Here is an 11,410-nt window from a genome sequence, read left to right as displayed (position 1 = left end):
CCGGCAACTCACACCTTGCGAGCTGAAACTGACTTAAAATCTCCCCTCCCAGCAATGTCTGTGCAGGGACCTTGAATCCACTCCATAGACTTTACGAGTTTAATTACTTTTACTGAACAAATCAAGTCTCCTCCTGTTTGGCGGGAGATTGTTACTGCATTCATCATTCTTGAGATCAAAGCTTTGCATTTTGACACCATCATCTCCTATCTGATATTTTTTCTCTCTTGAGTTATTGATATGATATCCCCTCTAGTCCCTGATCAGGCAGCTCTCTGGGTTCGAGCTGGAGGGTGGGGGGAGTTGGGTAAAGGCCGGTCAGCGTGGACGGATTCTGGGCTGGATTGGGATTTGAATGGGGCGGCTCTTATTTGAAATGCTGATCTGGTCTGGAGGGAGCTGATCTGATCAGCACCCGACATGACCGGCTGCTTGAAAGAGATGAGCCTGTTAATTCGCAGTCCCTCTCTACCCCCAGTGCTGGGGGATTAAAGAGGTTGGATTTGTGGCTCGGGCATCGAGCCCCTCAAAAGTTAGTGAGTTTATCCCGAAACTATTCAAAACTTGCATCCGAGTGACTGATATCACAAATCACTCATCTCACGCACCTCCCTCTTGCATATCATTCTGAAACTTTACAATCACACACATAAGTCCCTTAAAACCGCCCCAATCCCTCTGCTCAGGACGCTTTTAAGATCTATTTACAAACAAGGTTTAAAGGACATTTATTCCTCGCTGTCCCGGTTTAAATTCCTACCTTAACAGCTGCATTTTCTGCTGTTTGATATCTTATATGGGACAGAAGATCTTGTAACTTTGATTTCCCCCCAATGAGAAACAGATATTTATTGCACCGAAAGCGGAAACAGCAAACGTGCAGGGTTTTTAAAAAAAGGCAATAGTCTCCTTAAAATCAGCGATGATTTACAGGGCGGGTTGTCACAGGGTCTTGGGACAGTGAACTTGTGTGTATTGAGGTGAAGGAAGTTTGGTTTGTGGGATATCAGGAGGAACTGAAGAGGCGGCCAGATCAAAGCATCGCCCTTGTCTATAAGAGTGAACGCCCATCCCTCGCACCCTTCAGTCTCTGCACACTCCCATCCAGCCAGGAGTTACTTGACAGAGCGACCCAGGCAGATGGCTCTCCGCCGCCGCCTCCTGCTGCCCGCTGTAATGGTCTTCTGCATCTCGGTCTTTGCGGCTCCCAGTTGGGAGAGGAGCCGGGGACGCGAGCAGGGTCCTCTGCGCCACTCCCTGGGGGCACCGCAGCCCGACAGCCTGAGGGCATCGAGCCCCGGGCACGGGGGTGCCCACCACCCAGGGTACCCCCTCTACATGATCCAGCTGTACAAGGCGGCGACGGGAAGGGGCAGCAGAGACATCCCGATCCAGGACCAGGCAGCGGTTCGAGAGGCGGACGAGGTGATCAGCCTGATGGCGAGAAGTAAGTCTGATTCATTCCCTTCTAAATCTCTTTTTTTTATTTATTGCTCGCTGCCGCCTTTGTAAAATTTCCTTTGGGTTCCCAAAAATAAATGTTTAAAGGGGAAACATTTGCAGGGCCAGGGAGTGGGGCAAGTGGGACTAATTGGGTAGCTCTTTCAGAGAGCCAGCACAGGCACGATGGGCCGAAAGGCCTCCTTCTGTGCTGTATCATTCTCTCCCCTCCCCGCCCCCGAGGGATTAGGCGCCCAGAGGTTTGTACAGATGTTCTGACTGGGGTTGAGTACACATCCTGTCAATGTTTTGACATATGGGCAGGAGGGAGCTGGTCAGGGGGGGTTTTCGGGAGCTGTCGGGAGCATCTGTTGGACAAAGTCCAGCAAACATGAGAGGGGTTCATCGGTGTAGTGCAGAGTCCCATCAGTCACATAGGACCTGCCCAATGAGACCCCAGGAGCTCAGGCCGATGGGACCCCCCCCGCTCCGACCCCACAATGGTTGTATTATCCAGTTGATTCCCTTTCCTGCTCTGCTACTGGACAGACCCTGCGAGAAAGCCTGTGGGACACCCCATGGATCAAATCCACCCCTCCCGATAAAATCCGAGACTGCAATCAGCCTGATCCTCTCAGCAGTAGAGTCCTCTCTGACCAGCCAGACTTCGATCAAAACCCTCCCCAAAATAAACTGGGAGTCTGAAACACAAAGTAGAAGAGGCTACAGACACACCGCAGATCGGTTAAGTGTCTGTGGAGGGGTCAGGACAGGGCCATTCTTCAGAACTGACTCCCCCCTCCCCTGCCTTCGAAGAAAGACCTGCATTTATATAGCGCCTTTCACAACCTCATGGCACCAAAAAGCGCTTTACAACCAATGAAGCATTTTTTGAAGTGCAGTCATTGTTATAATGTCGGAAACGTGGCAGCCAATTTGTGCACAGCAAGATCCCACAAACAGCAATGAGATAAATGAGCAGATAACCTGCTTTTTTTCGGAAATTCCAGATTTCCACTCCCCTTTGTGGCCAAAAGTGCTTCCTGATTTCACTGCTGAACGGCCGAGCTCTAATTTTAAGATTATGTCTCCTTGTTCTGGATTCTCCCACCAGAGGAAATCTGTCTCTACCCTATTGAATCCTTTTAACATTTTAAACACCTCGATTAGATCACCCCTCAATCTTCTAAACTCAAGGGAATACAAGCCAAGTTTCTGCAACCTGTCCTCGTAATTTAACCCCTGGGCAGAGTACCCGAGTTCAAACAAATGCTGATTTGAGAAATGTTACAGATTACTCGTCAATTGGTATTTTGACTGAACTGCGGTCCGCTGTATCTCACCTTTGAGTTTATTTATATTTTTCACTGCTTGACTCACAGTGGGTGAGAAACAGTGGCGACTTAAAGGAACTGACCATTTGCCCTCCTTCTAGCTTAATTTTGCGCCTATTTTCTTATCTTCCTCCATCGTTGGGTTTTATAGCGAGGCACTGGCTTGGGGTCAACGGCATAAATACTGGCCAATTTCCCCGCTCCCTAACCCAAGGGTGCTGAGATCAGTTCTGTCGCTGCTAACGTTGCCTCATTGAGATCAGCCGACTCAGCGCAGACCGGGGAATCACTGTGCGATCTCCATCTGTAGCACTGAGCTGGAGAGACCTGCTCGCCATCGTGGAGCTTCATCTGTCCCTTGTTAAAGGGTTTGCATGCACCCCACTCATTTCTGGTTTGCTTGGATTTGATTTGATTCCTGTTTCGCCTGGTCCAGAACAGTGGAAGCAGAGGACACGGCCTGCTCTTGAAGGGGGCGGGGGTTAATTCCAGGGAGAGGATGGAAGCAGATAGTATTGACTCATTCAAATGCAAATTAGGTAGAACTCTTTCAGAAAATAACATTTTGGGATACGGTGTCTGAGTAATTTGAGACATGACATGTGGGAAGTGCAGCAGGCTCGGAAGAAACAGATGACTTTGGCCCTATGGTTCCCAAAGCTCTCCAACACTGGGAGGAGGGGCGGGGGGGGGGGGGGGGGGGGGAGGGTTTCCTCGCCTCTTGAGAGAAAAAAATTTGCAGGGCTACGGAGAAAGAACGAGGGGAACGGGACTAACTGGATTGCTCGTACAAAGAGCCGGCACAGGCTCGGCGGGCCGAATGGCCTCCTTCTGTGCTACAGTGATTCTATGCCTGGGTCTGTTATGGACTGATTGATGGAGATTGATTGATATGATGACTCACCAACTCCATTATCGTTGTGTCATGTGACTACCAGGATGGTAGTAGGCCAACTAGATTGACCTTGGACTTTTAGCGTCCGACAATTCCTATGTTCCTGTTTCTACCTCTTTCAGGTTGGAATCACAGTGGAGACAGTTGGATTATCGATTTCGACGTGACCTCCATTGTTGCCCGTGACACCGTGCAGTTTGCCGAGCTCAGGGTCCGCTTGCCCGCGTTCTCCGCCTGTCACAACACCACCGTTGTCATCGATCACAGCCACGGCCACAAGTGCGACGGCAACGGGACCTGCCACGATCGCGTGGCTCTCGGCTCCTTCGCTGCCAGCCCTGCCGCCGGTGCCAGATCGAGCTGGAAGGTCTTCAATGTCACCGGCCTCCTGAACAGCTGGCTGAGCCCAGAGCGGCCTCCGCGGGAGGGGTCCGGGCGGCAGGGTCATCTCCGGCTGCCGACCCGCGGCTGCCTGGAGGGCGAGGAGCGTCGGCAGCGCCCGAGGGAGAAGATCGGCAGACCGGCCGCGACGGGCAGCGAGCCCCCTCTCGGGGCCGCCGGTCAGGCCATGCTGGTGCTGTTCTTCAAGAGGGACCGCTCGGAGGCAGGAGGGGCCTCCTCCACCCTGCTGAGAACCGTGGAGCGCTCCAAGTTCCGGCCGACCGCCAAGGGCACCGAGGATGCCAACAGCAAGAGGCACAAGAGGAACAGGAAGGAGAGGCTGATCGTGGGCAACAGCACCTCCGTGCTGAGGAGAGACCAGTCCCTGTGCCGCCGACTGGACATGGAGGTGAACTTTGACCAGATCGGCTGGGGGGAATGGGTCATTTACCCCAAGACCTTCAATGCCTACAGGTGTGGGGGGGAATGCCCATCGCCAGTCGACGAGACTTTCATGCCAACCAACCATGCGTACATGCAGGTGAGGAGTAAGAGGTGCCCTTACTTCACCGGGCAGGGCATTGCGTTCAGAGTCATTAGGAAGGAGGTGGAACTCGCTATCACAAGGAGTAGTTGAGGCAAATAGCGTAGATGCATTTAAGGGGAAGCACATGAGGGAGAAAGGAATAGAAGGATATCCTGATAGGGTTAGATGAAGTTGGTGGGGGGGAGGAGCCTAAACGCCGGCATAGACCAGTTGGGCCGAATGGCCTGTTTCTGTGCTGTAGTTTGGATGTAACGCAGTATAAGATGTCTAATGGGCAGCTGATCCGTTATCGGCCGTTTTACACTGTCGCCCAAAGTCAAAATGAGCCCCTTTAAATTTTCAGCTCACCCAGTGTAAAACTGAAACCAGCACCAATATCACTGTAATAACACTTCAGAGAAACTTTGTTACTTGAAAACATTTTTAAATAAAAGTTTAAAAATGAGTACCTCCCTCTCTCTCTCTCTTCCCCACATTCCCTCTCCTTCAGGTTTCTCTTTCTATTTCAATGCTTTACATTCACTTTGTTTACATCTACTATCTCCCCCCTGAAATCTATATACGCAAACTCTATTTCTGAGTCTCCCACGTCTCACCATCATCCCTTTCAGGGGCGGGATCAACTTTGCAAAGACTGGATTCAAAAGCATTTTTGCAGCCGTCTGGGCCTAGATCTCTGGAGATAGTCATCATGTCCAGACAAGATAACTCACTCAAGTTGCACAAAGGGTTAAAAACCAAACCCTGTCTCGGCCCAACTACAGAACCATAGAAATGATACAGCACAGAAGGGGGCCATTCGGCCCATCGTGTCCGTGCCTCCTCGAAGAACAACCAGGTGCCCATTCTAATCCCACCTTCCAGCACCTGGTCCGTGGCCCTGCAGCTTACAGCACTTTAGGTGCAGGTCCAGGTACTTTTTAAAAGAGTTGAGGGTCCCTGCCTCTACCACCAATTCGGGCAGCGAATTCCATACACCCACCACCCTCTGGGTAAAAAAGTTTTTCCTCCTGTCCCCTCTAATCCTTCCGCAAATCAGCTTAAATCTATGTCATCTAGTTCTCTTGAACTCTCCACTAGGGGAAACAGGTACTTCCTGTCTACTCTATCTGGGCCTCTCACAATTTTGTACACCTCAATCAAGTCTCCCCTCAGCCTCCTCTTCTCCAAGGAAAACAACCCCAGCCTATCCAATCTCTCCTCGTAGCTGCAATTTTCAAGCCCTGGCAACATTCTTGTAAATCTTCTCTGCACTCTCTCCAGAGCAATTACATCCTTCCTGTAATGTGACCAGAACTGCGCACAATACTCCAGCTGTGACCTTACCTGCGTTTTATACAGTTCCATCATTAGATCCCTGCTTTTGTATTCTATACCTTGGCTAATAACGGAGAGCATTCCGTATGCCTTCTTCACAACCCTATCGACCTATACTGCCACCTTCGGGGACCTGTGCACATGCACTCCAAGGTCTCTCACTTCCTCTACCCCTCTCAATATATTCCCGTTTACTGCGTATTCCCTTTTACTGTTTGCCCTCCCTAAGTGCATTACCTTACACTTCTCCAGGTTGAACTCCATTTGCCACTTTTCCGCCCACTCCACCAACCCATTGATATCTTCTTGGAGTCTACAGCTGTGCTCTTCACTATCAACTACACGGCCAATGTTTGTGTTGTCTGCAAATTTGCCAATCATGCCCCCAACATTCAAGTCCAAATCATTAATATATACCACAAACAGCAAAGGACCCAACACTGAGCCCTGTGGCACACCACTGGAAATGGATTTCCATTCGCAAAGACATCCATCGACTTTTACCCTTTGTTTCCTGTTACTGAGCCAATTTTGGATCTTATTCTCCACATTTCCCTGTCTCCCATGGGCTTTTACCTTTCTGACCAGTCTGCCATGTGGGACCTTGTCAAATGCCTTACTAAAATCCATGTAGAAAACATCCACTATGCTACCCTCATCAATCCTCCTTGTCACTTCCTCAAAGAATTTAATCAGATTTGTAAGGCATGACCTTCCCTGAACAAATCCATGCTGACTATCCCTGATTAAACCATGCCTTTCCAAGTGACAGTTTATCCTATCTCTCAGTATTGATTCTAATAGTTTGCCCACCACCAAGGTAAGATTGACTGGCCTATAATTGTTTGGCCTTTCCCTCGTACCCTTTTTAAACAATGGTACTATGTTTGCAGTCTTCCAGTCCTCTGGTACCTCCCCTGTATCTAGTGAGGATTGGAAAATGATCCTCAGAGCATCCGCTATTTCCTACCTGGCTTCCTTCAATAGCCTAGGAAACAATCCATCCGGCCCTGGTGACTTATCAACTTTCAAGGATTCCAGTCCCTCTCGTACTTCCTCTCTCGTAATGTTTACCTTGTCCAATATTTCACATCTCTCCTCTTTAACTACTACGTCCGGATCATCCCTTTCCTTTGTGAATACGGAGACAAAATATTCATTTAAAACCCTACCCACATCCTCTGCTTCTACACACAAGTTACCCTTATCGTCCCTGATAGGTCCCACCTTTTCCTTAGCTATCCTCTTGTTCTTAATGTACTGATAAAACATCTTTGGGTTTTCTTTAATCTTACTAGCTAATATTTTTTCATGCCCTCTCTTTGCTTTCCTTATTTCCTTTTTTACGTCATCCCTGTACTTTCTATACTTCTCTAGGCTTTCTGCAGTATTTAGTTTTCTGTGATAGTCATAAGCTTTCTTTTTCTGCTTTATCTTGCCCCATATACTTCGAGACAACCAGGGGACTCTAAATTTGGCAGTGCCACTCTTTTTCTTTGAGGGGATGTGTCTGCATTGCACCCGTAGAATTTCCCTTTTTAGTGCCTCCCACTGGCTTGCCACTGATTTCTCCTCAAGTAGTTGTGTCCAGTCCACTTCTGCCAAATCACCTGTAAAATTTGCCTTCCCCCAATTTAAAACGTTTACTCCTGATTTAACTCTGTCCTTTTCCATAATAATGCTGAAACTAACTGAATTGTGGTCACTCTGCGATTCTCCTTGCCTAAACCCATTTGCTTTGCTGTCTCTCTTTGTCTCGTCCTTTAAGGATGTACCTTCCCAAAACCTGTCTCTTTAATTGTGCTTTCACTCATCTCTCCTCCATCCCCTCGCAGCATCCCGTTTCTCTATGTGAAGCACCTTGAGACATTTACTCTGAGTTCAGTCACTGCGGTAGGTCCATAGGGTGAAGTCTAATGTCAGGGCAAAGAATGAGAAGTGTGCAGAGCTGACTGTTCGAGAGGGCTGATCTCAGGGTGTTGGTGAGGAGGTTCGCCAGCTGCCAGCAGGTATGGAAAATTTAGACTCAGACTGCCATTGTTTTCCAACCAAACTTTCAGTAAGACCCACCGATGGGCAAGAGTACTGTACTCACCAGCAGTCTGGGCTCTTCCAATCAGTCCTTAGATTGATAACCCATCTGGTTCACTCATGTCCACCCAACTGGTTCACTAATGTCCTTCAGGGAAGGAGACCTGCCGTCCTTACCCAGTCTGGGCCTATATGTGACTCCAGTCCCACACCAAAGTGGTTGACTCTTAACTACCCTCCGAAGTGGCCTAGCAAGTTACTCAGTTGTATCAAACCCCAACCGTCGGTTCGAGAAGGCCCACCACCACCTTCTCAGGGCAACTAGGGATGGGCACTAAATGCCAGCCTTGCCATCCGTGCCTGCATCTCGAGAATGAATAATAAAAAAGATTTGCTCCCAATGTGGGAATTAGCTGCCTCTCAGGGTTGTCTCCTTACAATGTTATAAACTGGATAGCCAGGTGGTGAATAATAGAATACTAGAGCCTGGTCTTCAGTTGCTTCCAAGCCTTTATTCACAGAGATTCACAGGGAGCTGGAATCAGTCGTGTAAATAGTCTAGCGGGCGTCAGTCTCCCGGAATCAGAATCAACACCCTGTATCAAAGCAGCTTTAATTGGAAATAATATCCTGGGTCTATCCTATCTGTCTCATTTAATATTTAATAAACTTCACAGAGATCCCCACAGCAGCACTGCAGCCTCCACCCTTCACCACTGAAGCCCTAATATGCGCCTTAGTCTCCTCTTGACTTGGCTACTCCAACGCTTTCGTAGCTGGTCTCTCATCCATCACCTTCCATCAACTCCTAGCTTGTCCAAAATTCTGCTGCTTGTATCCTGTCCCACAGAGGACAGCCCTCACTGGGCCTACATTGTTTCCCTGTCTCCCAACGCATTAAACTTGAAATCATTGCCCCCATCTTCAAATCCATCCTTGGCCTGGCCTTGCCCTATTCCAACAATCGTCTGTAGCCCTACAATCCTTCCAAACACTCTGGTCTTCACATTCGGCCTTTTGTGCATCTCTCCTGCCCCCCCATCCCTTTGCCCCAACACTGGTCTTCAGCTGCCTGGATCCCATTCACTGGGATTCCATCATTAAACCTCTCCCCGCTCCCCGCCTCTCTCTCTTCCTTTAAAAAGCTTCTCAAAACCCATCTCTTCAACCAAACTTTTGGTCAAATCTCCGAATCTTCCCTTTCCCTGCTCGCTGTCCTGTTCCTTTATTACCTGCAAAGCTTCGAATCATAGAATGATATAGCACAGAAGGAGGCCATTCGGCCCATCGTGCCTGTGCCGGCTCTTTGAAAGAGCTATCCAATTAGTCCCACTCCCCTGCTCTTTCCCCATAGTCCTGCAAATGTTTCCTTTTCAAGTATTTCTCCAATTCCCTTTCGAAAGTTACCATTGAATCTGCTTCCACCACCCTTTCAGGCAGTGAATTCCAGATCATAACCACTCGCTGTGTAAAAAAATTCTCCTCATCTCCCTTTTGGTTCTTTTGCCAATTACCTTCAATCACCGTCCTCTGGTTACTGACCCTCCAGCCAATGGGAACAGTTTCTCCTTTTTGAACACCTCTATTAAATCTCCCATTAACCTTCTCTGCTTTTTTTTCCCCTCTCAACAACAACAACTTGCATTTATATAGCGCCTTTAACATAGTAAAGCATCCCAAGGTGCTTCACAGGAGCGATTATCAAACAAAATGTGATACCGAGCCACGTAAGGAGATATTAGGACAGGTGACCAAAAGCTTGGTCAAAGAGATAGGTGTTAAGGAGCGTCTTAAAGGAGGAGAGAGAGAGAGGGAAAGACGGAGAGATTTAGGGAGGGAGTCCTAGAGCTGAGGTCCTAGGCAGCTGAAGGCACGGCCGCCAATGGTGGAGCGATGAAAATCGGGGATGCGCAGAGATCTCGGAAGGCTGTAGGGCTGGAGAAGGTTACAGAGATAAGGACGGGTGAGGCCATGGAGGGATTTGAAAACAAGGATGAGAATTTTAAAATCGAGGCGTTCTCGGACCAGGAGCCAATGTAGGTCAGCGAGCACAGGGATGATGGGTGAACGGGACTTGGTGCAAGTTACAATACGGGCAGCAGAGTTTTGGATGAGCTCGAGTTTATGGGGGGTGGATGATGGGAGGCCGGCCTGGAGAGCATTGGAAGAGTTGAGTATAGAGGTAACAAAGGCATAGATACCTTCAAGATGCCACAAAAAGGCAAGTTGTCGTTTGCTGCCTTTTCCTTGCTGCGAAAGTAACTTGTTCCGATCGTTCTCTCTCTTCTTTGTTTTGCAGAGTTTGCTGAAATCCTTACACCCGGAGCGCGTGCCCTGCACGTCCTGTGTGCCGGTCAAGATGAGCTCTTTGTCTATGCTCTATTACAAGGACTGGGAGGTGGTCCTGAGCCATCACAAGGACATGATCGTAGAGGAGTGCGGGTGTCACTGAGCAAAAAACCATCAAACCCCTTCCTCTCCCCCAAGAATGGAAACAGACAGCTGACAATAATGTTTCAAAAGTTGTGTAAAGTAAATAACTAAATGCAATATATAGAATACAAAATGATATATTTTTATATAAACGCTGAATAAAAGCAACAACAATATTTTTACTGTGCTGCGTTGACTGCTGTACATCAGCAAATCAGGATATGATCTGGATTTTAAGGAACAAAGGACCAGGAGCAGGCCATTCAGCCCCTCAAGCCTGCTCCGTCATTCATTAAGATCATGGCTGATCTGTACCTCAACTCCGTTTACCCGCCTTTGCTCCATACCTCAGTATGGAATCATAGAATTCCAGCAGAGAATGAGGCCTTTCGGCCCATCGTCTCTGTGCCGGCTCTTTGAAAGAGCTATCCAATTAGTCCCACTCCTCCTGCTCCTTCCCCAGAGCCCTGAAAATTTTTCCTTTTCAACTGCATACCCAATTCCCTTCTGAAAGTTATCCCTTGATACCCTTACCTAACAAAAAGGAGATAATTATTTCTCTGTCCACTTGGTTCTTCTCAGACAACTCCTGCACTTGCTTGGGACCTGCGGCCAAGTCTGTACCAATGATTCTCTGGCAGCGAGTGTACAGACCAGGGTGAACTGGCCTCTGCCTCCTCACCGAGATTTCTTTGCTCCTCATTGTTGGGGGCGGGGGGGGGGGAAGAGTCTGCACTTTGTTCGTTGCTGTCCTCCAGATCTCATGCTCCTCCCCGATGGTGCATTGGAACACAAAAAAAAGGAGCAGGAGTAGGCCATACGGCCCCTCGAGCCTGCTCCGCCATTCAGTAAGATCATGGCTGATCTTCGACCTCAACTCCACTTTCCTGCCTGATCCCTATATCCCTTGATTCCCTTAGTGTCCAAAAATCTATCGATCTCATTCTTGAATATTCTCAACGACTGAGCATCCACAGCCCTCTGGGTTAGAGAATTCCAAATATTCACGACCCTCTGAGTGAAGAAATTCCT

General features: G+C 48.7%; 1 protein-coding gene across 1 annotated transcript; it reads left to right on the top strand.

The window, feature by feature from the left end:
• Positions 1 to 1,037: 1,037 nt before the first annotated feature.
• Positions 1,038 to 10,466, top strand: LOC137336118 (nodal homolog 2-A-like). Its single transcript, XM_068001605.1, has 3 exons — positions 1,038 to 1,447; positions 3,792 to 4,591; positions 10,245 to 10,466. The coding sequence occupies exons 1-3, from the start codon at positions 1,141 to 1,143 to the stop codon at positions 10,395 to 10,397; spliced, it is 1,260 nt and encodes a 419-aa protein (XP_067857706.1). The 5' UTR covers positions 1,038 to 1,140; the 3' UTR covers positions 10,398 to 10,466.
• The last annotated feature ends 944 nt before the right edge of the window (positions 10,467 to 11,410 follow it).

This window comes from Heptranchias perlo, chromosome 20 (assembly GCF_035084215.1).
Source record: "Heptranchias perlo isolate sHepPer1 chromosome 20, sHepPer1.hap1, whole genome shotgun sequence".
Classification (NCBI taxonomy): Eukaryota; Metazoa; Chordata; class Chondrichthyes; order Hexanchiformes; family Hexanchidae; genus Heptranchias; species Heptranchias perlo.
Note: the sequence above shows the minus strand (reverse complement) of the source record. Positions and strands in the feature narration are given on the sequence as shown.